Source organism: Pseudonaja textilis, chromosome 3, assembly GCF_049901715.1.
Source record: "Pseudonaja textilis isolate UNSWEBS1 chromosome 3, rPseTex1.2, whole genome shotgun sequence".
Classification (NCBI taxonomy): Eukaryota; Metazoa; Chordata; class Lepidosauria; order Squamata; family Elapidae; genus Pseudonaja; species Pseudonaja textilis.
This window is the reverse complement of record NC_141992.1, coordinates 74535254-74562536: the sequence shown is the minus strand read 5'-3', so window position 1 is coordinate 74562536 and position 27283 is coordinate 74535254. Positions and strand designations below refer to the sequence as shown.

General features: G+C 38.1%; 1 protein-coding gene across 3 annotated transcripts in view; it reads left to right on the top strand.

Moving 5' to 3' along the window:
• ZNHIT6 (zinc finger HIT-type containing 6) overlaps positions 1–20083 on the top strand; it is a 41018-nt gene extending 20935 nt beyond the window's left edge. For 2 of the 3 annotated variants that reach the window (XM_026700264.2, XM_087930127.1), the window contains 2 exons: positions 11271–11407; positions 19829–20083. In XM_026700264.2, the coding sequence (XP_026556049.1) occupies positions 11271–11407; positions 19829–19905 (214 nt within the window). In that variant the 3' untranslated portion in view covers positions 19906–20083. Of the gene's footprint in view, positions 1–11270; positions 11408–12783; positions 12855–19828 lie in introns of all 3 variants that reach the window. The other variant, XM_087930126.1, reaches the window with a different exon arrangement.
• The last annotated feature ends 7200 nt before the right edge of the window (positions 20084–27283 follow it).

Genomic DNA, 27283 nt, shown 5'->3' with positions numbered 1-27283 from the left:
AACTTACGTAGAGTACCAGGTTGGAAAATGCATCTGTGCTAAAAGAAATTTCTGGCCTTAGTGTAATACCATATTTGGTTTCAATAAATGCAAAACAAGATTGAACATACCCAACTGAAAACAAGTTGTTAGCATGGAATGTATTTATCCTTGCAATGTTATTTCCTTTTAGAATATTGACGTCCAGTCTATCCACTCAATTAATTTTAACTTTCCTAAGAAGACGTGAACTTTCTCTATTCCTTTCAGTTTCATATTCTTTATGGTCTCGCCAAACCCTGTCATGTATTATTACATTTGAAAAGGGAGATTTATGAATAGTTGATAGTTGTTTTCTGGGACTTCCTAACTTGATGCATTTCCTCCTATTGTGCCTCAGTTTTGCATATTTTCCTACTGTACACATTCCTGAGTATTAGTCCCACTGCCCTGCTGAATTCATTAAAACAACCTTTAATGAGTGAAATGATATTCTTGGTATTATTCTTTATTATCTCATTGGTGACCGCTTCTGAAGCTTGTTCATGGACTTTAGTCATTCTCTAAAACACATACGTTGGATGTTATACTGCTATCTTTCCTTATACAAACTTTTGCTCCTACCCCTGCTGCCTCTATCTGTCCCAGGTCTGTGACTTTTAAACTTCGCTGGAGTCTCTATAGATCAGTGTTTTATTTCAAGGTAGCAGATGGCCTGAGTTATTTTCGTCTTTTTCAGGTTTCTCAATAGTAGCCTAAATTGCTACTATCTGTGTATATGTGACTTGCAGTGTAAATCCGGTCACATGTCTGTACTTTGCACCTTGCATTAAACTTTCTTCTCCCCCCACCCCCTTGGTACTTCAAGAAGAGTGGAAAACAAGACTGCTTGGAAGGGATGTTGCTCACTTGCTGGGCAAGAACCAACAAGTGAAGGGCAAGGAATCAGCTGAAATTTGGGAAAGTTGAGGAGAAGTAGCAATGAGTTTTAAAAAAACTGACAATCAGTAGTTTGGTATAGCTTTATTCTGGTTTGCAGTAACTTGTCTAGCTTTACTGTGTTGCACGCCTGAAAGGTTTCTGCCATATTTATTCCAAGCCTAGCAGACACGTTAAGGCATATGATAAGCAGTTCTTGAGTCATAAGCAACAAATATATGATTAACAACCTGTTGAAAATCTGACTGGTAGTAGAATTGGCAGTTAATTTTCAGGCGTTTCATGGCATTCTATTCCATGTTAAGACTAAGTTTGAGTGTCTTTAGATTCAGTGTTGCTCTTGAATATTAAGGTCCTTAATGGTAGCCATTCACCTGGAAGAATGTTTTTTTTAAAAAAAAATTTCTGAACAAGAATGGCACACTTATAAAAAGATATGTTTCACTGATATCCAGATTGAATTATTGTCATTAACCCCTCTGGGCCTTATTCTGAATATTGCCGGAAGTGACACTTAATTCAGAATACAGCTGTGATATGCTGCTTACCATCAGTAGTAATTTCAGAAGAGGGTCACTGGTTTACCTGGCAAGTGGAAAGTGAAGATTGTAAGTCAGTCTTAATAGGTCTGTCTCTCTCTCATATGTATTGTATAATTTTTGAAAAGTTGTCTTTATTCCATTGGTATTTAAAGCTGGCAACTCAAAACATGGCCTCCTTGGTGTATGCACCAAAATTGAGCAACTTCTTCCCAGGAGGATCTGTTCCCTCTTTTTAATTATTTTTCCTTCTAAAATCTGTTGTCCTTATAATTGTAAAAGGAATGTATTTGGGGTGCCTTAATTTTAATTGTATTTAGCAATTTTAAATATGGAATTATTGCATAAATGAATGTTTTAGGAGGGTTTTCTGTAACTGAATTTTCAAGCCACTGTGGTTATGATAATCAAAGCCAAGTCTCAACATTTTCCTTCTCTGGGTCACATTTTTGAAATGTTCAAAGTGTATTTGTGTGTCTGAAATTGGGTTAAACAGTCACTGAAGTAGCATAGCCAACTACTTTCATGTTTTAAGAATACATTCATGGCATGTTTTACAACACACATCTGTTCTACAAATGTCTACAAATCTAGATACATTGTATAGGAACCTTTTTCTTCAGCAATATTGTCATTTACCTAAGTAAAATATGAATTTCACAGTTCACTGCATTATAAACATATGCACGATCTTTTATGAAAAAGAGTTAAAATGTGCCATTCTTCAGATTATGGTAATATACACTTTCCTCCATGCTGCATCGAGAGCCCAGGATGGATTGACTCCTTCCTATGATGTAATTCAGCTGAGTCTGTACTAAGATATAAAAGCCAGCCCCCGGGAGAGACCCCTGCTTTTGACTCAGCTACTTTCAGTCAGTAGCTGTGTCTCGGAAAGCATTCTGCTAGATAGCACTCACCAGTGATCTTCAGTACCATTTTTCCTCGCTTCAAGCAGCTCCCAGGGATCAGGACAGCTGCTCTTCCAGGAGAGCAGGTCTCTCTCTCCTGCAACATTTGGAGCAGCATTGCCAGAGCTCTGTGCAGGCAAGTTGGGCAGCGTCTGTAGATCTCCCCCAAGCCTGTGGTTTGAGCGGTCATAAAAAGCGACCGGCAAACCGATAACAGCGTCAGCCAGCTGATCGTGTGGCTGGAGGCTGCCCTTTCCTTTGCTGACTTTGCTCAGGGCTCTTTATAGCCTAAGGAGCGATTCTTCTATCTTGGAGCCTGTTTCCCCTAGTCAGTGGCCATCTTGGATTGAAGCCTTCCACCACAAAGTGAGCGGCCATTTTGTAAGCCCGGGGGCCAATTTATACCCTAAGGGGCTTAATACAAAATATTTTCAAACAGTTTCTTTCCATCGCAAGAGCCTTTATTCTACAAATGGAGCAAGATAAGGCTCAGGCAGAGCTTTCCCCCCCAGTGGAACAGTCTCTTAAGCCCAATAAGAGAGAAATACGTAGGCAGCGCACCCAATCAGTCCAGAGGGAGGTGGCTGCTAAAATCAGAGCTAAGGCTCTAGCCCCTAAGAAGGCAACTCAGGCTGAGTTGAAGGCAGAAAAGCACAGACATCCAGCCCTAGAGATACAGTTCAACAGAAGGAAGTGCAACTACAGCATGTTTCAGGTGATACCCGTGGGCCTCAGCCAAGCCCTCCCAGGGGAGGAAAAGTTATCTATGGGCCTTTCCATCCTCCATCCTGGTCTCCTAGGCTTCTGCAGAACAATCTGATCCTCAGGATCTCAGCAGATCTGGTCCTTATTTCCAACAGGCTTCTGTGCCCTATGTCATACCCTATGTATTACCCTGTCATATCTCCAGAGCCACGAATTTTTCCACTCCCATCCACTCCAATGGTTCCTGCTTCCCTACCAACGAGCAGGAACCAGCCACTCATCCATCAAGGTCCCACTCACGCCACGAATCTGGAGATCTCTCAATCGGTGGTGTTCCCCGTCAATCTGGAGGGGACTCCTGTTCAGGGATCCAGACAGGCTAGTGATAACCACCGATGCCAGCCTCCTGTGTTGGGATTCCCATATGCAGGGCCAGATAGCTCAGGGCGTTTGGTCCAGGTCAGAGCAGACCCTTCCCATAAATTGGCTAGATCTCAGAGCCATTTTTCTGGCTCTCAAGCATTTCAGGCACTTAGTGACCGGCTCTCATGTTCTAGTCCTTACAGACAACATGGCCACAATGGCTCATGTTAACCGGCAAGTGGGGATGAGGTCCAGAGCCCTCTTGGGAGAGGCTCTACAGGTGGGGTTATGGGCAGAGAATCACCTGTTGTTGATCTCGGCGGACCACATCTCCAGGGTCAACAACTCCCAGGCTGACTGGCTCAGCAGGAGCCTAGTCGACCAGGCAGACTGGTCCATTCCTCCGTCTCTATTCAGGGACTTTTCCCTCAGATTCGGAACGCTGGAGGTGGATCTCTTCTCCACTCCTCAAAACGCCCAGGTCACCAGATTCTTCACCAGGTTTCCTTGCCAGAGAGCGGAGGGGCCCAATGCTCTTCGGTGCAGATGGCCCAAAGGTCTCCTCTACGCCTTTCCCCTGCTTCTCATCATTCTGGCAATAATTGGGAAGATGTTGGAGGAATGAGCGGAGCTCCTCCTCCTGGCACCCTATTGGCCAAGGAGGCCCTAGTTTGCAGACCTGGTCAACCTATCGGTGGCTTTTCCTTGGAGGATCCCAGCCCATCTAATCTCCCTTCATCAGGGGATTCTGCTCCATCCAGAGCCCCAGTGTGACTGTGTGGCACTTGAGCGGCAGTGGCTAGAGGAGGCTTATCTTCCAGAAAGGGTCATCGTCACTATCCTGGCATCTCGCAAACCTTCTACAAGGCGCATCTATGATGCCACCTGGAAGGCCCTTTCCCGATGGTGCCTTAGGGAGAGTCTCTCTCCTGCTTCAGCAGAGGTTCTTAGATTCCTTCAGCATGATCTGGAGAAAGGTTTTGCGCCCAACTCCTTACGCAGGCAGGTTGGCCCTCTCCTTGGTTCTTTCATTGGGTTTGCTTCCTTCCTTATCCCATCACCCTTCAGTCAGGAGGTTTTTGAAAGGGGCTTCCAACCTGCACCCACCAGTGGTTCACAGGTATCCTTCCTGGGATCTTCATGTGGTCCTTAATGCCCTTACGAAGCCACCTTTTGAACCCCTTAGAAGAGTGTCTCTCTGTTTCCTGACTCTGAAGGTAGTGTTCCTCGTTTCCATCATTTCAGCCAGGCGGGTATCCAAGCTCGTTGCTCTTTCCATCAGACAGGACCTTTGTTCCTTTCACGATGATAGGGTTGTTCTCTGTCTCCCTCATTTATTCCACAGGTCCCAGGACATTGTGTTGCCTGGGTTTTGCTCCCTCCCGCACCATGACCTAGAGCGGCAGTGGCACACGCTAGATGTAAGAAGGGCTCTTAGAATATACATTAAGTGCACTTCTTCCTTCAGGAAGTCGGAAGCCATGTTTGTTTCCTTTTCCCTTCTCACTTGGGGCACAAGGCCTCTTCTCCTACTATTAGCAGGTGGGTCAGATCTTGCATTGAGCAGGCCTACAAAGCTGCGGCCCTTCCGGTTCCTCAAGGTCTTACGGCGCACTCTACCAGGAGCGTGGCCACTTCTGCTGCCTGGGCGACCCAAGCACCCTTGGAGGAGATCTGTCGTGAGGCCACGTGGACTTCTCCGTCTCCTTTCATCAGACGCTACCGTCTGGATGCCTTTGCCTCGGAGACTGCAGCCTTCGGCAGACAGGTGCTTCAACGAGTGGTTTAACAGTCGGTGTGATGAGCTGGACGAGGACCCGCCCGTGGACATGCAAACTTTAGTATGTCCCATCCTGAGCTCTCAATGCAGCATGGAAGAGAATGGGCGTTGGTAGAAGTTACCCTGAATGCCCTTTCTATCTATGCTTTCTATCTATGCTGCGAGACAGCCCAGCCCCTCCCTTGATTCGTCCGGAGAGGGTAAGTCATATTTCTGTATTCATTTTGTGCTTTCAGAGACACCTTTCAGTCTGTCAAGTATCTTCGCCAAAGCTGGGGTCTCTCCCGGGGGCTGGCTTCTATATCTTAATACAGACTCAGCTAAATGACATCATAGGAAGGAGTCAACCCATCCTGGGCTCTCTCGCAGCATAGATAGAAAGGGCGTTCAGGGTAACTTCTACCAATGCCCACTCTATGAGGGAAATGAATTGTTGTTTAACAGTGAAGATAACTCTTACATGATCTACCTTATTCAAAAATTGCATCCAAAAGTGTGTTGATCTACAACTTCAGTTGAGAAGTATGGAAGTGGTTAAAGAGGTTAGCTGAGGGGAAACAGTTGGTAATTCAGTTGACCAAGTGTCTGTGTTTTCAGGAAATGGCAATTTATTCAGTGTTTGAATCCTTTTTAGGGGGATTACAGCCAAAGAATAATTCAGGTGCCAGTGTTCTTTACAAATCATCTTTAAAAAGGTTGATAATCTTAATGCTTCCTCTCTGAATTATTAAATTAGTATTGAGGCAGATATGTACACAAAATTTCAAATAAGTTGTATAAACTAAATTTACAATCCAGTGTGTAGGCTTTTTTTTTTCCTTGCCGTATAATTGAGGAGTAAATCTTGATGTATTCTAGTTCAGAAATCATAACCACAAGGAAGGCTTATTCACCACTTAGGAATGAATGTCCATCTGTTAGTTATTATCTCTGCTGTAATGCAGCTCGTCTGAATTAATACATGAAAGAAATTGTGTTTTATTTATATATATATATATATATTTTCATTCTTTGTTCCTTCTACCCTTCTACTTCATGAAATCAAGTCAGACATTGTACATTTATTGTTACTAGAGCATATTCTATTAGCAATGCACTGCTTTTGAGAGCCAGTGCAATACAATTATAATGCCTGCACTAGAGAGACCCAAGTTCATTTATCTTCATGTTCAGCTATGGAGATCATTGGGTGGCTATGAGCAGTAATTTTCTCTCACCCTGACCTACTCACAGGGCTATCCTTTTATATGCCACCTTGAATTCCTAAGGGAAAGATGAGATACAAATATAGCAAGTAAGGAAATAAATAGATACGTCTTTTTTCTTAAATCTTATGAATTGTTGCACACTTAATTCCCAAATTCATTTCCTTGAGGACTGGTCTGTAAAATGTAATGGTGACTGATAGACTACTGTCAGGTGACATCTTTGTCAGTATATGTCGATATCAGGATATTTTTTAAAATTCTTAATAATTCTTTACCCAAGTGGAGTATTCATCTGAATACTTTGCAAGATAAAGAGCAACTCCGTAAGATTTTTTATCTTTATCATCAAGCACAGACTGCAAAATTTCCATTATTAAAACTCCTGTTCAATGTCAAAGATTGATGAAAGATTAAATCCTGCAATGCAATTGGTATGATTTAAAGGGCAGATTGTGAGGAGCGAAAAGAGAGATTTTAAAGTTGTACTATTTGATCAGAAATAAACGATTTGTACAATTTCTGGTAACTTCTACTGGACCTTTCATTAAAGCAGCATTGAAAAGATTAATATTTATGGGTTTCACATACAGTAGATAAAAGTTAGGCTATGGGAAGAAAAGGTCTGTTATTTGTAATTATAAAATGGGTTAAGAGTTATTATATTAGCTTATGCTTGATATGCTGAAGATTGGATGCTACATCTTTATCATTGTCTTTACTTTTCACTTTTCCCCCTCCACCTGAATTCCCTTGAATTTTTCTTTTTCCTTGTGGTTTATTTTGGATTTGTCTTTACGGTGGACACTAAAAAATTCATTAAAACCATTTAAAATAATTACCTATTTATCCTCATTATGACAGAGAGGCAGGGTATGTATTTTTAAAATTCACTGGAAATAGCATCCTCTATATAGTAAAATATTAGAAACCAACAAAGACCCTTTTGTATAAGGAGACAGGAAAAAAATGCACCTTTGTTACCATGGGTACTGTGAAAACTAAGATTAAGAGAGATTGAAGTGAGCTAAACAACACCTTTGCATCTTTCATTTATCTCAGAAAAGCGTCTATCAAATTGGGAGAAGATTAAGGAGCTTAACAAGCCCAGTTGAAAGAGGCAGAGCAGATGGTAACCAGCTTTTGGAAAAAATGAATGTTAGAGAGAGAAGGAAGCAAAAACTTTAAAAGAGAACAAGGGACAAGGACAAAGCTGTGAGTCAAATAGACTAGCACAGCACTAAAGACTACAAATTATGATCCAGCAGTAAATACTTGTTGTATCCTATCTTTTGAGCCACTGCCATGTTTAGCCAAACATGATTAGCTAAAGATTAATATGTAACCTTCTGGTCTCTTCTTAGCTTCCTTTTATCTTTTCCGTCCTTCCTGCTGATCATGGAAATTAGATGTCAACAAGAATGTAAGAGATAAAGCTTCGTTATAAAAGCTGTGGGTGGGTGGTGGTTTTTTGTAATATGAAAAACTGTCAAATCTGACATTGTGATCCCAGTAGTTTACTTTGAAACACCTAACCTGGGCTTGTTGTTTTAGCAGTGTTGGAAGTCTGAAGTAGAATTGATGATAAATTGAATAAACAAGATATTTTAAGGCTTGTTTAAGTGCTGAATAAATTTCTGTTGCAGAGAAACAGGATAGTATCTTTTTAATGAAAGTGGGGGGGTAACCAAGGAATTAAAAATAAAACAGGGCAATAAGTTTAGTTAGTGACATTATTGTAAGAAAAACTTAAAATATTGTAAGAGATACTTCCATACTTTACCAAAAGTTTGGGTATTAGCCAGAAGTTGTCCCTGTCTGTCAACCAGTGAAGTTTACTTAAAACTAGGCCTTGGTGATCTAACACTTGAATAATTTACTATCATAAAATAGTTTAAAGTACAAATGTTTTATGCTCTGCCAAGCTGGACGCTAAGGATGTTTTGTCTAAAACATGAGATAATGGAAAGTGTATTGTGGCATGTGAATGACTTTAGCCTTTTGGTGGTAAATGTTTGCTTAACCAGAAAAGAATGTGTGGAGATTCTTGCCAAGGTACTGCCGTTCTTTGTATTAAAGTACTGTAAATAAATCAGCAGATATGTTTCTCCTCATATGCTGTTCCAAATGTTATGAAAGCACTCTTTGAATTTAAAATACTCGTATTCTTTTTTTTTAAATGGGTTTAGGAAGAACTGGTCATAATTACTTGAGGTAAAAAAAAAATAAAACAAATTATTTTCATGATGATTGAAGTTGCAGTGAAAGGAAGTAACTCTTGCATAAAGTTCTTTCTTTCCAAACCAAGAAATGCAAGTTGCATTACTGTATTTTAATTGAATTTGGACCATTAAACTATAACCCTGTGAAGTTTATCAAAAATATTAACCTGTGCCCTGTAGTTATTGCTAAGGAATTCGAAAGCAGAAACAATCTATACAAATCCAGATTAGGATAATTGCATATTTGACATTGAAAGGGACAACCTGCTGCCTTTTGGATCCCTCAGACTCCCTGCTCCTGCCATAGTTTTAAGAGCATGGTAATCATTTAATAATTATAATTTCATTTAGGAATTTATGTCTGTTTGTTTGGCATTTGGGGCATTGGCATTCTCATTATTTTCCTATGAAAAGCTAATTCTGAAGTGTAGTACCGTATACATCCATAATTGTAAAAAAAAAGTGGCTAAATACAAATTATTACAGTTATTTACAAATATTCTATTGTTTACTTATTGCTGTGAATGCATCATGGAGGGGGCGGGTGAGAAGAAAGGTATCTGGTATATACAATTGGTGTTAGACCCAAGTCATTTGGGTAATTCTAAAAATATGAGTAAATGGAATTTTTCTTTGAGGAATTCAGTTTGCAGTTGTTGGTATGGGAAGTTCAGGATTAAACTAACTTGCTTTATTGCTTTATTGCAATTTGAATTCTGCTTCCAAAACAACTATTAATTCTTCCCAACACTTAATTGTACATTAATTAAACTTTCAAAGTTTGGTGCATGGAGTATTTTGCTGAATATTGCTAGATCATTATTGGGAAACTGAAAGAGCAATTTATTACTGAGATAATTCTTTGATCTTCTTTCTGCTTCTTTAATGGTATATTACATGATCCCATCTATCACTAGAAAATCTAGTGAGATAAAGTGATAATAAAACCTTTTCAAAGATGCTTTCAGTTATATGCCCTAACCATACAACTTTTTTAAAGGTAGTAATATTCATTTTGCTTTGATACTAAAGGGATTAGATGTAACAGAATCAGTAATTTTTCTCATTTGGTGGGCTGTTAGATCCGATAATCTGCCAATAATGGTGAGCTATTAGATTCAATAACCTCTAGAAATGAAATGAAATTACATAAATGGGGTGTCTTTAAATTGAAAATTGGATTAAAAACCCCTGTGATACAATTTCCTGCACAGCAAAAGAGTAAGATAAGGTAAAACTACTGTGTTATTTTTTATTTGCAAAGGGTTGTGGGAGGGGCACTTGTAATCCTACCTAGCATCATTCATAGTGAGAAATGTATCAGTTTTATTTGTGTTCCACCTGTGCGTGTTCAGTTCATACTTACATGTCTATCTTTGCTTTCATTACAATTCACGTTACATAAACGATTAACAAATAGGCACTTCAATGTAACAGTTCCCGCATCAAATTATAGTAGAAGACTTTAATTTGTGTTCCATGTGGAAATATACATGTAGGAGGAAAAATCTCAAGTATCTTGTATATTTCTCCCTTCTAACATTACTGTTACTTTTATCATTTTTATTTCTGTTGCTGCTTATAATTTTAGCATGTTGTAACTTACCCAGAGCCTTCTAAATTAGGCAGCCTATAAAATCTGTAAAACAAAATGAATAAATAAATGTTCTGTATTTAAAAATGGCTAAATTATTAGTTATGTCAGCTATTTAATCATGTTAATGTGGGTATGTGCTTTTCTATGCATGCAGATTGATTTTATTCCTGCCCTGAACAGTGGGATTGGACTTGATCATTTAAATAACTCTTTCCAATTTTTTGTTTCAAACAAAAACTTAATATGGAACATGTCTACATTTTTGTCAGAAAGAAATGGCCTACTGTTTCAAGATATTGTCATCTAAGTGAGTTGAAATTTGGCAAGAATTATAATAAAAATGCTAAAACTATTCTTGCTATTGGAAAAATCCTAAAACTTTTTAAAACATTTTTCAAAATTTAAATCCATTGATTAAGGCTTCCTGAAAATCTGAAATGTGATACAGTACATATTTAATCAAAGGCATTCTCTTTACTAAAGACATGTTAAATAAAATAGTTGTAACTTTCCCTCCCTCCTCCCCGCTTTCTCTCAGAGAATGCTACATAGCTAAGTTATTTCAACATCATAAGCAAAGCCCAAATTAGGTATTCCTGTAGCTGGAAAAAGGAAAAAAAGAACTTATGATGGAACATCCTAAAAATGGACTATTTTTAAAGGCTAACAATATGGAATTGCACATTGCAACAGAATGTTGAGCTGTAAGAGATGTATTATTACCTCATATATTTGAATAAATTTTAGGGATTTTCCATTGATAGCCTGAAATTCACGTCTCTGTTTACAATACAAGGTGAATTAGCACTGCATTAAAATATGTCCTGGAAAGTGACTCACCAAAGTACTAAAATATTTTCACATGTCCTAGAAAGCTGAAGTTTGATCAGCAAGCCTGTCAACTTTTTTTAAGGCTAACATCTGATGAGAGCAAATGAATATTTGTTCTTGAAAAAAACGTCATATTGTTTATGTTGGAATAATCAAATCTCTGTATAATACTTATTATGCTTATTATTCTTTCCAAAAGATATCAAGAATTGGATGCCAATAAAAGCCTCCTAGACAATTTGAAAGGGAAGGTTGTCATTGAATATCCAACTCTGCATGTGGTATTGCGGAAATTCACAACAGATATGGTGATTCTTGGCCAGAATGTAAACAAAGGTATTCGTTGTATATTCTAAATAATACTTGATGCAGTGAATAAACATGTACTTAGGTAGTGGTCTATGAATAGTTGTTTCAAAACAACAACAACAATAATATACAGCAAATATATGATTGGCACAAATCTTTATCTTTATAGTTAAATTTCATGTAACTTAATTGTTGCAGTTCGGATTTCTAACTAATTGAATTTTATACGATAGATACCTTACAAATATTCCTCCAGATAATGCTCTAGTGTAGCACGTGTTTTAATGTCTGCAGTTTTCCAGAACAAATGACCCTTAGTTGGAAGTCTATGTATTACACAGAGCTTCAAATGTTCAAATTATGTCTGGGTATAAATTCTGCTTTGTGTAGGATGAAACCATTAAAATCCAGTTGAGAAGCCGGGATCCCTTCAGGGGCTATTAAACTTTAATTCTTAGGGATGCTTATAACAGTTAAGCAATTACTAAAAAGCCTTGCCCATTAGTTTTTATAAATAAAAGTTGAAAACTAGAATCAGTGTGATAGAATGAATAAAGTATATATACTCTCTGACATCCTGTCACATGATCTCTCAGACATTCAAACTGCATTCGTTGTATAATATGAGGCTGAGAAAGAGCTGGGGGATGAAAAATAATGTTTTTTTATACACAGGAAGAAAGTTGACATGAGCAAGAAGAGGGTGGGAAGTTACTAGTGTTGGAATTGGACTTGGTGGGAGAAAAGAAAAATGGGTAACACGCAGATACTCAATTCAACTCTTCAATTCAATTCTACTGGTATTCAAACTTTCTTGGTTTACAACATCCCTAGTACTTTTCAAACTGAATGCCATTCCGTGGTGCCACAGCAAACTCATCAACTGTTCTATTTATTAATAGCAATAGTATAGCAATAGTATTTTAGGCTTATACACTGCCCCATTGTACTTTACAGCAGGGGTCACCAACCTTTTGTACCTCAGGGACCTCCAAACTTATACTTTTAAATCCTGAGGACCCCTAATACGAATGTTTTTTAAAAGATAATATATTTAATATAAAAATTTTATTTTTAATATTAAATAAAAATTAATATCAAAAAATTAATATATATATATATAGTGCTCCAAGTCACCATAGAACACAGTTCGGGAATCATAGGGCTAGGACACAAAGAAATAGACAGTCTTGAGCTGCTGAAGAGTTATATGTTCCAAGGTGCCTGAAGAGCACCAAAAGAAGATCAGAAAATTGAATTTGAATTTGATAGAATTGAGTAAATTTTATGGGTTTTCTATTGGTTGCCTTAAATACACTTCTGTCTTTATGGAATAAAGGCAAATTAGCATTATGCAAAGAAAAAGAGAATGATACAGCATAGGATCTATCTAACTGGCACAGATATCCAGAGAGAGAAGAGGATGTAAAGGCACTAAAAAGATAACAGTTATGCTATATGTGAGAGATTTCCAGTAAGTTTTAAGCATACTTCTTGATTAACTGAAGAATTTAGCAGCAAACATTTTAGGGGAAGCTCGCTCATTTCAACAGCAACGTTACTGTTGCCAGCATATGGTGAGTCTCTGAATTCTCATAAACTATTTGACAGCAGAAGGCAGAGTTAAATTTTGTTTGCATGCTGAACCCCATTTGTATTGCTATCCAGCTGAAAGAATAAATTTTACAGAAAAATCAATCTTTCTATTCTTGATACACCCTACATTTTTTTTAAAACTGACTCAGTTCAGGAAAAAAGCCCTTGCATGCTTTTCTTAACTGATCATTTCTGATGCATAGTTATTTTTCTACATTTCTGATGTATAGTTATTAAGGTATTTCTTAGTAGAATTATACAGATGTTGTTGACATTTTAGTTTTTATTCTGTTTCTCAGTGTTCATTATTGCCTGTAAGTTTTCAATTAGTTCTGTTTCAGTAAAGTAAGTGGTTCTTACTCTAGGGGGTGTGGATTCCTCTCTGTATGTACAATTATTTGACCTTCTTTGAGTAAGAGTTAATAATGCTATGAAAGGAGAATTGGGGTAAGCTGGAATGCACATGGAGCCGGGTGATGAGCACATCAGGAAATGAGTGATCACACTATGACATCAACAGCCAGGCATTAGGCAGTCCTGATTACAATATCTTTGGCTCCTATTCCACAGCATTATGTTGAAATATTGAAATGTGCAGAAATATCAGGATTCAACAGTTTTCTGTATGAATTAGAGATCTAAGAAAATCCTTAACGCAATACCACCTGACAAAATTATTTTATTAGCTATTAGAACTGAAAAAAATGCCTATGTTGCTTTCTTAATACTTGTAGTAAAACATAGTCATGCCATAATTTCTGATTTCTGTCCCTTTTTAACCACAAAGGTGTTGCCCTCAATGGAAGGCAAAGCCTGAATTTCAGATGACCTCTTAAGGAAAAATAACAAAGTAATTCTGCGCAAAGTTCCTAGCTTGGCAGGCCAAAAATTTTTATTTCAGCTGAAACCTCAACTGGAGATTTCCCTCAGTCATAAACCTGTGGAAGTGATTCTCTCACTATATGTTTGTACCTATTTGTATGTACGTCCATCTGTCAGAAATGAGAGGAACACTTTTATGTTGAGCAACACAAGATAACATTTTTCAAGACAATTGCAAATCTCCAGTCACATTCATAATTATTGCTGATGTGTGTGTGTGTGTGTTAATGTTTCTATCAGATAATACTCAACATTTTAAATCTACCTTTTTGTTATTCCAAAACACAAGGCAGTGTGCAACATCCTGGGTTTCTGATGAAGCACGCTCTTAGATATTAAGATGCCTCATAGCAGATAACCCATATCTCATTGGACCTGTTACAGAAGTGGTATTCAGCAGGTTCTGACCAATTCTGGAGAATTTCTGGTAGCGGAAATTTTGAGTAGTTCAGAGAACCGGAAAGTACCACTTCTGACTGGCCCCGCCCCCATCTATTCTGTGCCTCCCGAGTCCCAGCTGATTGGCTGGGTCTTCTTTTGTTGCCCTACATAGAAGAACAGAGCTGGAAATCAGATTCAGCCCCAATGGGGTTGGTAGGGAATGGGATTTTGCAGTATCCTTCCCCTGCCATGCCCACCAAGCCACACCACGCCCACTAAGCCACGCCCACAGAACCAGTACTAAAAAAAAATTAAATCCTACCACTGACCTATTGGAACAGAGACACTGTCAACTCATAAAATATTTCTGTGGTCATTTTAGAGTTGCCAACAGAAAGGGGTTTGAAAGAGCAGTGTGGAAGCTTGGAAATCGGAAGTGCATTCCATAAATAGTTTTTCAGAGATAGTAACTAGGTGACTAAAGTTTCTGCCATGCAAAAATCTAACTGGAGAACATGATTGATGACTCTTAGCTATGGTTGTGTCTCATTGGAGAATATGAATTATGATACACTCAGGGGGTGGGGGAAAATCAGGGTCAAGTGTGACAATGAATTATGTGTCTCAGAGTCGGCTACACTCAGGCAGCGCCAGACAACATGTTAACTCCCAATAAATCCTTTCAAGTTTTAGAAGTTTGGCTTGAGATTCATAATTTAATTGGGATAACTGCCGGAATCCTGGCAGACATTATTTTTCCTTTCCTGATTTCCCAGCTGAGAGTTCCTACGTCATATGTTAATAGTTCCTTTAGGGGAAGCTTAAAGGGCATTTGTTCCATTTTCATATTTCTTTATTTGATTATAGAAATAATTTTACCAGCAAAATAAAGAGGGCGGGAAATAGGAATGGGAGAATGGAAAAATCTCTTTTTTCCATGCCCCAAAGATATTCTTTAGCTCTTCTATTTAGACGACAGGGATCAGTCCTCAGTTCACGTTTGACTTCAAGACAAGTCATCATAGTGATGCTGGGATGAGGATGAGGTTGATAATGATGCCACCAAAACTTGTTGTGGAACAATCCCACAGAAGGCAGGAATTTTTTTTCCTGTGCAAGAAACAGAAAAGAATGGAATCTCTTTATAGCTTAAAAGCTTTTGTCATCATTTTTGCTTTGAAAGTCTGTCTTTATCTACAGTCCCACTAAATTACTCTTTAGACAAAGAAACAGGGAAAGCACTGCCGGGTTTGACTTCTGGATTTTTTAAACTTCTGTATAATAGCTCTCCTTTGAGTGACATGACTAGGAGGGAAAAAAAGGGGGAGGGGGGGCATTTAGAAGGAAGGAATTGGCAACATTCCAAGATGCTGGCCCCCTTTTTTATCCCATAGGACTGCATTAGGGGATTGTTTGGTTTGGTTTTGTTTCCTCAGCACTTGGACAGATCTGGCTCATTTTCAACTCAGTTTTTCTTTTGGATAATTCTGCCCCCAGACCAAGTTTCTGTTCCGTTTTCAAAAGGCTTTCTTGCTGAGGGGCAGAGTCCTGAGCCCCTTTACATAATGGCTCTCTATCACTCTAGGTTAGGAAAAAAAAGAAAAGAAAAAGGAAAGGCACGCTCAGAAAGTTTCTACTCCGCAACTATCCTGGCCAATTTTTTTTCACAGTAGACATCCTTCCCCTTAAAGTAGATAAAGGAATAGAGTATCTGATTATGTGGTGAAGTGCATAATTTAAGCTAATTATTTGAAATGCTCCATTTTCTCTAAACACTTCTAAAAAGCCTTCTTGATGGAAACGAAACATGAGAAAATGTACCTGCAGACTTTCTTAGAAAGAGAAAGAACTTTTTTTTCCCCCTTTTCAAGCCTTATTTAAGATTAGCGTGGCCATCAGATTTTGGAAACAATTATTCAGCTGTTCCATAAATTGGTCCCCATCTTAGAAAAAGAAAGGGGAAGGTTTTTATTTTTACAGTATCTGTGAATAATGTATCATTCTGATAATGTGCCTTTTTATGCCTTGATTGTTGGAAACTCAGAATGAGGAAAAAATAATTTTGTTCTGCTGCAAATAATTGACACAATATCATAAAGACTTACCTTCATATTCACATCAAATTTATTTAGGTATTTTTCAGGTTCTCCATTTTAACTACAGGTAGTCCTTGAATTACAATCATTCATTTACTCAGATCCAAAATTGTAACAGCACTGAAAAAAGTAACACGTAAGTGTTTTTCAAATTTAACAATTGTTGAAGCACCCCCATGATCACGTAATCTAAGTTCAGATGCTTGCAACTAGCATGTATTTATGATGTCCAGGTTAGTGTCCAGGATCATGTGGTCACCTTTTGACACCTTCTACAAGCAAAGTCAATGGGGAAGCTGGATTCTCTTTAACAAATGCAGTGATTCACTTAGCAACTGTGGCAAGAAAAGTTGTAAAATGGGGCAAAACTCACTTAACAACTGTCTTGATTAGCAAACATTTGGGGCTCATTTGTGGTCGTAAGTCAAGGACTACCTGTATGCAACTATAGCCTAGATCCTTTGATTTTGTGGTTCAAAGATTTTGTTTCTACATCAATAATACAATACAGAGCAGGGTTCACTACTGTGTTGAGAGAAGGGAAATCAGAATTTCTAAATCTCTTGGAACAAGTGCATAATTTATACATGCCTCACTGCAAGAAGAATCGGGAAATAATGTAAATAGAGAGCAGAACTGATTCTAATTGGGCCATGAAAACCAAAATGCTTATCTTTCTTGAACTAGATAAATATTTTAAAGCCACTTAGATCAGGTCTTCTCCATCAAGATTTTTTTTTGTATTCCAAGGCTTCTATAGTTAAACCACTTTGAAATTAGGCACGGTAGTTAATAAAATCATTGCCAGAAGTGATATATTCTTTATTTCCAGGTATTCTTCTGCCAGTAGAATATACAATAAGAAAAGAAAAGTGCTCCTGAGGTAATATCAGATCAACGTATAATCTCTTTCAGCAAGCCTTCAAATCTCCCGTTTCTTTGAGCAGACAGAACTCTAGGAGATTAAATAGACAAGTATCAGTCTCGAATGAATGAAAGGTCATTTTCTGAATAATGATCCAGATCACCCTTCCATCTGGGGCTAACATTGAAATTCAATGTGATTCTGAAATTCCAATCATTAGGATTCACATCACAGAAGTTTTTGACATTAAAGCCTGAGCTCAGACACGAAATATCAGATTATCAGAATAAATTGCAGGAAAAGGAAATATCAGGTTTTCTCTGGCATAGTAATCGTATTTAGTCTTTGTCCTAAATGTTATAACTATATCTCACAGAACTTTTGCCCGTACCGTTCCAGCATACATAATAATATGAGAGGGGAAGAATCATCTTGGATGAAACAGTAATTAATAATATTTTTAGAACTTAAAACAAATAGTAAAAGGAATGCTGATCTTTATCAAAATGGATATCCTTTTTATGAAGCCTGACCAAGCCCACAGAACATCTACCACTACTTTGTTATTATTACTTTCTGGCAGTTCCATTGCCAGAAGCATTCTGACCCATAGAGTAATGGATAGGTGAGTCCCTAGAAATCAGCTCTTAAGGAACTGCTGTCAATAATTAGGGGCATTTGTTTGGTGCAGATTTGATTTTAGGTTGGGATTGACATATATCTATATACTGCTAAAACTCTTTGACAATTTCCAATTGAGCAAAAGAGTGCATCATAGGGTAACAATTTTTGGACCAAGGTACTTTAAGTGGCTAGCTTTTAGAATGGGGAACTCAGTACTCCCCTGAGATTGAAATTTTTTAAAGTTGTGGTGGCTTCCCACAAGTCAGAGCAAGAAATGTGATTGTTATTTCCAAATTACCTGACAGTATTCCACAGTTCATTGGGGAAGCCAGCAGTCTAAACTCAGTTGTGATCGCTGGTGTCCCTGCAAGCTTCTCAAAAGCCTGAGAAGTGTAGCGAGGGTGCAACACAGGTTGGAGAAGTGCGTGAAGATGTCCTGTGGGTCAGGATAGTGCATGAAGATGTATGAGTAGCCAGCATGAATGTAGGGGGACTGGGGAATGGTGTACAGGTCGGGGATACTTTACCCAAGGAATTTGTAACCTCTGCAGTTTCCTCATTGACTTCCTACTTGCAAGTTTTCCACAAGCAAAATCAGTGGGGAAGACTGCAAGAAATTGCAAGTCTAAAGCCAGTAGGCAAGTACTGTAAGTGGCTACTGCCAGTGGAGTGAACAAGGGAGTGCACAAGAAGTGTGGCAGTGATTGGGGAGGGTGTGCAAGGGGTAGAATCATGGAGAATACCCGTGAAGTGTGGCAAGGATGCAACATAGATGTGGGGAGGGGATAGGGCAGGGAGGGAACACAAGGATGTTGCATGGGATTGTGTGACTGAGCAGAAGGGCTAGTGTACAATGATTATTTAGCTGAAACAAAGACCCAAATGGGTTGTCTAGTTCATTCTGTTTTTTCCTCTGTTCCCCATTTTATTAGTTTTAAGGTATTAGCATGCTCCCCTAGATTAAAGATTTGAAATTATCTTAATTGATCAGAGGATAACAGAACTAAGCATCTCAGCCAGTCCTTGAGTATTAAAGATTTGTCTTTAAATGAATCCAAACTCCAGCTCCTCTTTAGGACAATGATGGTTTATTCAATATATCATCAAACAACAAATACTCTAATCAGGCAAGAATGGCTAAAAGCCAGGCAAGGTTAGAGTTGGGTTTGAGTTTTCTCCCTTTCCTTTTATCACCATTATCATGGGACATACCCCACCACACCCAGGCCTATAGGCAGTTCTAATTCTGGCCACGCCATTATCCCTAAATGCTATTAATCCTATAATATGTCTACATCCCTACCCTATTCCGACCATCGCTAACTGACCCCCACCTGGTGCCACGTTCACCATGTTTTAACCAAAGTCCTAATTACCTAATTACTATATGTGCCCCAACCCACTTTAACAATATGCACCACATCAATACATGGAAAAGAGCCAGTTCCAGCAGCCCCGCAGTTGTTGCAGAATCCATCCTCAGCTCTGCTGAGTCATTCCAAAGTCATCGGCCAGCACACAAGCAGAAATGCAGATCTGGCAGCAGCAGAGATAAGATGACATGGCCAGCTGACTTACTGCGAGGCATATTCGGAGCTGACGGGCTCTGGGTGAACTCGGAGCCTGACAAAGCAACTCAGTGGTTAAGTGAAGTGAAACAGCAACTCTGCTTGTGAAACACTAAGTGAAACAGCAACTGTGCTTATTATCTTACTTCAGCTTTCCTTTGTTTTACAGACCTGGGAAGGGCTTATATGTAAGGATGGGTACCAAAGTTACTTTTTCATCACCATCGTAACTTTGAAGAGTAGTTGTACAAGGCAAATGAGGGCTATCTGTATTATATTGAGGACTGTAATTTTATAGCAAATCCAGAATTTCTGCAACTCATGGCAAGCTATTTATCAATATTGGTGTGCTTATAGATAGGCACATTAGTGGCAGATGCAACGAGATTAAGTAAATAGCAAAAAACGTATAAATATATTTCTTTTTCCCCTATAGAAATCAATAAATCTAACGAAGACATGATCAAGGAAAATTCTTCTGAGGAAGAAGGAGAAATCCATGATAGCTCCTGAAGATATCAGTGGAATACAGATTGGAGTACTTTATATTACACATCATTTTGAGGACATATTCCGCAAATATATTCGTTTTGAATGTTATTTTTATATTAAAAATTCAAAATCACTAAAAAACAGTACAGACTGAACAAATACATTCAATAAAGATGAAAGGATCAACTATACAATAGAATTTTATATAATTTGCAAGCTTGCTTTATTTTCACTTCTTGACCTGAGTTAGTGTAAACATTTGTTGTATATTCATGTTCCTAACCAAAATAGCTTCAAGAGTACCTTGTAAATCTGTGATGGCAAACTATGGCACATGTGCCACAGGTGGCACGCAGAGCCCTCCCTGTGGGCATGCACACCATCACCAGCTGCTCTTATAGTTTCTGGCCAGTTGGCTTTCGTGGGCACTGGAGCACCAGAGAACAGCCTGAAAATCAGCCAAAGAACAGGCTGTTTTTTGAGTTGTTTTGGGGGCTTTTTCGAGCCATTTTGGGGGGCCAAAAATGGCTGGAAAATGCCCTGAAAATGTCCTGAAAATGACTCTGAAAAATGGCCAAAACAGGTTGTTTTCCAGCGTGGTTTTAGCCTGAAAAAATTGCCTGAAAGTGCCCTGAAAATGGCCAAAAACAGCCCCCAAAATGGCCCAAAATGCCCAAAAAACAGATATAAGCTCACTGACCAGCTGTTTTTTGGTTTTCTGGCGCTCCGGCACATACACCTGAACCTGTATGCACACGCGTTCAGTGCCGAAAATGTTCACCATCACTGTTACAGATGTATCCTTAAAGGATCCAGGTAGACCTCACAGCTGTAGATTGCTCAATTTTCAAGCACTTGTTAACTATTCCACATAGTTGTATCATTTATGGCTTTCATCACATTCAAACATTGAAGTCACACTTTTAGATTTACTGTGTATTTATTCCATTTCTTTATGCTTAAACCATGTATTCAAAGCAAACCTTTTTAAAAGTAGATATTCACCAAGATATTTCTAAATGGCTCAGTCACTTCTTTTTACTTCCATTTCTCATCCATTTATTCACATCAGCAAATAGAATGTTTTCCTGTTGATTGCATTATTAACTCAGTATTGTACATTTTTTTCAAAAATTTTCCTCTAAATCTTCAAGTAAACCCATTTCTGGGAGCAAAACATGGATCAATCCAAAATCATCCAATTGACACTTCGACATATCTTTTAATTCATAACTCTTCCTACATCTCTGCTTTCCTGTCTGTATTCAGCTTTATTCCACAAAATTAACTATCTTCAATTCAGATCTATTGTATCCTTCCTCTTCCTTCTTGTTTCACATATCCACAATGTTACCAATTTTTAAATTTTATTTTATGGATTAACTCATATTTCTCCCATATTCCAGATTACAGCATTCCATACTAAGAGTAAGGACCAATGAGCTTTAATATATTTTAGTTCCAGCTATTTTAAAGAAGATATAGGATAACCATGTTGGCAGAGTCAATAAAATTAAGAAATGTGACACTTCATTTTTTCAAGGTCAAGTTGTTGCCATTTGTTGTGGCAAACATATTTACCACAAGGCATTTGGGTGGTGGGGGAATGTTATTGAGGATCATGAGTCAGAATCTAGTTAATCCACTTGTTGCTTTTGTTGTTCTCAGGTCATTTGTTGTTGATGTACCAGCGTTGGAATGGTAGGGAAGGAACCTAGAATAGCTGGAAAAATCTGAACAGCTCTAATTATTTGCAAAGGTATGATATTGAACTACTAAACTACTTCAATCATTCAGCTCAACACTGACATACCTCTGCGGTAATGACCTATAGCTACAGTACTTAAATGTTACTATTTTTTTTAGTTAGTTTAGTTTTCACTGGCTATCGCATACATATAACAAGAATACCCAGTTCCTTTTCTATTAAATAAATACCAAACCGAGCCTTGCTGATCTTAGATTTGTGCCTTTTATTTTTCCTGTCTAGATGCTGTTAAATTCCATTCTATTCAGCCCATAGCTCAAGTCAGTCTGGAACACTTTACAATTTCTCATAAGTATTTAGCCAGACTTCCCAGCTTAGTGTCAATTGCAGACTTGCTGCACATCCATCAACCCTGCCATTCAAATCATTGATAAAGAAAGCGAATAGCATAGAATCCACAACTTGGAGTCCTGGGGACCCTATTCAGTTCTTCAAGCCAAGCCAAAAATGGAGCTAATAAGGAGCACTTTGGGTGTCTCATTCAGCAGATTGTGAAACAATCTATCATACTTTACTGTTTTATTAAGAAGAATATTACGAGAATCCTTTATAAGCAAGCAAAAGACTCCCATGTGCCCTCACTGTATCTGCCAAATGGACATGCTGGTGATGGACTTCAAATAAATACTTAAAAAGCAGCTGAGAAGAGTTTTGATAAATAACCTAAAATCTCAATAACTTACTTAACTGCTCTATGCAGTGGCCTCTCTGGGGAAATGATGAGCATCTCATTAACTGAGTCATTTAAAGTTAGATTGGACAACACACTGGAAAAAAACTGCTGTGGTAATAGCAACTTTAGCTCTTGGGTTGGTACATTTGTAGCTTCAAGATACTAAATAAACATTAGCTCATTGTCCTTGCCTGAAAGGGTGAGTAAATGTTATTTATTATGATAACTTTATTGTCTTGTTTTTATAAAAAGGGGGAGAGTGGGTTATGTAGCTTAGCCCTTCATTGTTCCACGGCACAAAGAAATACCAAAGCAGTAGCGAAGCTTTTTAATGGTTTTCCAGCCTGTTGATTAGATTAACTGCCTATTCAGAGGATCCCGAGGAATAGGGATGTAAAGATCATTTATATGTTTGGGCCCACGATCTGTTTAACAAAATATTATCAGCACTCGCTCTAGTCTAGGTGATTCCCCAGTATCTTACTTGGAAGCTTTCATGGAGATCCCTGTGTGATTAGTTTAATAGTAAGTTTAATTAGTAGTAGGGATTCATTAAGATGGGAGGAAAGGAGGGTCAGGTCTTGCCTCTGACTCATCAGAAGTATTTCTGGACCATCTACTGGGACTGTGGTCCTTGTTTGTCAGATCTTTTGCCGAGGGAAAAACTGAATGAACTGGTCCTCCTGCTGACGAAGTCACTTTTGAACTCACTTGAAAGAAGCAGCATTTGAAATGAACTGAAAAATAATTACAGTATTACATAACTGAAAGAAAGTGGAATATCATCTATTGTAACATTTGCTGAATGTGGACTGTATGAGGGCCTTCTCTGTCATTCCTTTTGGGTTATCCAGTATGGGAAAACCAAAATGTTACAGGGATAGGAGAGAGATTAAAGAGCAGCACTGCTACTCACCCCTTGTAACATTTCAATAGTTTTACTATTATTATTGATAGTAATATTGATAGTAATAGCAGTGGGCTATTACGCAATTCACTATACTGTATGAATTCCCTTATCCTACCAAAACAGTAGACAAATACAACCCACCATATCAAAATTTCAAGATATGTGTTTTAAAATAAATTTTTTAAATAAGGTGGGGAACTTTAAAAAAAAATTATCGAAATGCTTATTTAATTTTTAAATTACTTTTTGAGCCAACTCTTCAAGTTTTGATACCTAATTCTGCCTGTGGTTGTTTTACCTCTATCGTTTTTGTTTCTTTTTAAACATGTACGTACAAATTAATATATCACACTAGTTATGGTAGGACACAAAATGGGTGGTATAAGTGTAACCATTTTCTCAGGCCAAATATGTAGCTTTTCTTTTTAAAGATGCCAATTGTAATTTTTATTTTGGAACAATACCCATGTAATAGATGTGCGGTGATGAGAATCTGTAATTCTAGTTAATGCAGATTAAGGCCACATAACATTTTATGGCAGAAAGTTGCAAAGAATCCTTTTATAACCAGTGATGCTACTCCGTTCAAGCTGCTTTTGCTTACAAATACTGCATTCTTCCTTTTATGTTCCAAGCTATTTCCCGGAAAACATTTTTAAAGATTTTTTTTAACTCATTTTTATTTATATGGTTGCTATGGAATTTGGTTGAACTGCATGCAGATGCAGATTGTGTTAACAAGGTGGGGGGAGGAACTGTGTATTCCAGCGAACAAAGATTAGTCTGTGTTTGTATTAGAATGTTGCTATGGAAGAGCATATGGTTTTATTTCATGAAGATTTGCAATGAAGTGGAAGGAAATCGGCATACAAGAGAAACTGATAAGGAATGACAATAAATGCCACAGTATGTCATTGTACAAATTGATTGCTTGGACGCGGATGATAAAGTAAAGAAAATATCATTTGGATTAGGTAGGCTGTTTTTCTGTTGAATTGTATGATTGGGTAACCAGCCTCTTAATTCTGCCTTGCCCATTACATTAGAAATGGCTTCTTTTGTAATACTGTGGTTGTTGAGATCAACAGTTCGCATATTAACCATTTAAGCTGAAGACCTTGGTTGTGTTGGGTCCAACATGCTTTTTCTTGCCATTTCACAGTGAAAAGTTAACATCCTTACTACTATAAAATTATTCCGCCCCTTCCAACACAATGTTCTCCTGTAGAAGCACACAAGAGCGCAGGTACTCCTGCCTAATGATTAATACTATAGGAGGCCATTGAAGTTGCCACTTTCTATTAATAGACAAAGAAAGAGTGTACTATTGTCTATATAATGCTAAGTCAGATGTTTGTTGAACTATGAGACATTGGCAACCTTCCAAGTCTGCTTTCTTCTGAATGGTAATTGAACCAGAGACATTCTATTCTGCAAGTTATCTTTATAGCGGGACCTGTTGAGTAACACACACACACTTGCTCAATGTACTTTTTGATTAAAACAACATAAGCTAATTTACGAATGTTTATCATAATTTATGAATTGCTTATACTAAGATGCAAATCATTTTTATTAATTCCCTCATAACCATCAACAGCAGATTTCTGGGAATTATCAGAATTCCCTTCATACTTTACTCTTTCTATGATAAGATTCTGTATATTTCTTAGTCAATAAGCATATTCTCCAAGTGATGCTGGAAGAAGGCAGTCATAACTATGAGGTTTCACACATTGTTCAGGCAATATTAGAATTAGAATTCTTTTATTGGCCAAGTGTGATTGGACACACAAGGAATTTCTCTTGGTGCAAATGCTCTCAGTATACATAAAAGAAAAGATACATTTGTCAAGAGTCATAAGGTATAACACTTAATAATAGTCATAGGGTACAATAAGCAATCAAATCATATTAGGAAACAGTCAATATAGATCGTAAGGATACAAGCCACAAAATTACAGTCATACAGTCACAAGTGGGAGGGGATGGGTGATAAGGAGCAATGAGAAGATTAATAGTAATAGTGCAGACTTTGTAAATAGTTTGACAGTGTTGAGGGAATTATTTGTTTAGCAGAGTGATGGCTTTCAGGAAAAAACTCCTTGTGTCTAGTTGTTCTGGTGTGCAATGCTCTGTAGTGTTGTTTTGAGGGAAGAAGTTGAAACAGTTTATGTCCAGGATATGAGGGGTCTGTAAATATTTTCACAGCCCTCTTTTTGTTTATTTCTTTTGTTCCATCCTTCTTTCCCTCCATGATTGGTTTATTTCAGCAGCTGGTATACATTTCAATCTGTAATTTCTACAATGCAGATCTGAAGAGCTCACTAACAGCTCTTGATTATTTTTTGTAAGCCAAACCATTTTATCAGTAGCTGAGAATCAGGATACTAGGTTCCAACAAATGCATTCCCTTTCCAAAACAATTGTCACTCACTATCCACACATAAAACAACCATGTAGCTTCACTTTATGTGCTGGAAAGCATCGGCATCTTTGTTAGAATAATTTGGAAGTGCTACAGCTACTCTCATTATCATCTAATTGGTAATTCATTCTTAATTTGGTTTAGACTGCAATGATTGATTTGTATGATCTTCATTTTCAGCAAAGGCTGAGCCCTGTTCCCACAGTTAACTGGGTCAGTGGGCGGTGGAGGTGAGGATGTGTTGTGGAAACATCAACGGAATAGGGAAAGGGTGCAGAATATGGCTTCTGGAATTCTTTCCAATCCCTTTTCCAGCAGTGACCAAAATAGAAGTCTGTATTTTCTTTTCTGCTGACAAGCAGGGGGTAGGCTTAGAATGAAGAAGTGAAGAGCCTTTCAAGGGATGTTCATCTAGAATAATTTTTCTTCTGGAGTTCCTGGACAGATCTTGCTCATTGTCAAATTCTACTTTTATTTTGCCAATTTCTCCTGCCACACCACATTTGGTCCTATCCTGTTCAATTTTTGGAGAGTCATCCCACTCACAATCAGAAAAAACAGGGTCCATTTACAGAATTCTTTCCAAAAATTTTGTTGGGTTGGAAAGAATAGAAAGGGGTCCATTGGCCCACCAGACTAATTGATCTTTTGTAGATTTCATTGCAGAAGTATAAATACACTTTACTTGACTCTTAACAAGTAATCCTGCCATGTCCTGCCATTAACTACTTGCTTAGCCAATCACAAAAGAGGTGCATATTGATGTAATGAAATCTTGTTGGGGTTCTCTTGGCACAAAGGCTCATGGGATGCTGCCTCTTCTTGAAAAAAGTAAGTGGATATCCTGTTTCCAAAATGAGCCCAGTCAGGGTAATTCTGGGATGCCAGACCTACCAATTAGGAGTTTAACTGATAAATAAGTAAATTGTGAGAATGGGACTAATATCAAACAAAACACATACAGGGGGGAGGCCTGGTACAAATGATTTTTCAAAACTTGTTTTTTCCTTTATTACTGAAAAGATATTTATAATTTTAACTACTTTTAATAATAATAATAATAATATGTTACAGCTGGTGTAACAAAGCACTGCATGGACAGTTCCTTGAAAAGATCCAAGGAAAAGTAGATAAGGAAAAGACCTGGTTATGGCTGACCAATGGAACACTGAAGAAAGAGACAGCCTGATTCTTGCAGCCCAAGAACCAGCCATTAGAATGAATGCAATTAAAGCCAGAATAAAAAAATCTGATGATGATCCCAAATGCAGACTCTACAAAGAAGTGGATGAAACCATCGATCACATACTGAGCTGTTGCAAGACAATCGCTCAGACTGACTACAAACCACATCACAACACAATCGCTCAGATGGTCCATTGGAACTTGTGTCGCAACCAGGAGTGGGATTCAATTTTTTTAACAACAACTTCTGTGGTTGTGGCTTAGTTGGTGGGTGTGGCTTGGTGGTCATGTTATTGGCTGGGCGTGGCCAACTCAATATCACTCACATCAAGGCATGCATCTCCTCACCTGGCCTCTCATGACTGTGGGGATGCTGCAAGTCGTAAGTGTGAAAAATGGTCATAAGTCACTTTTTTCAGTGCCATAGTAACTTTG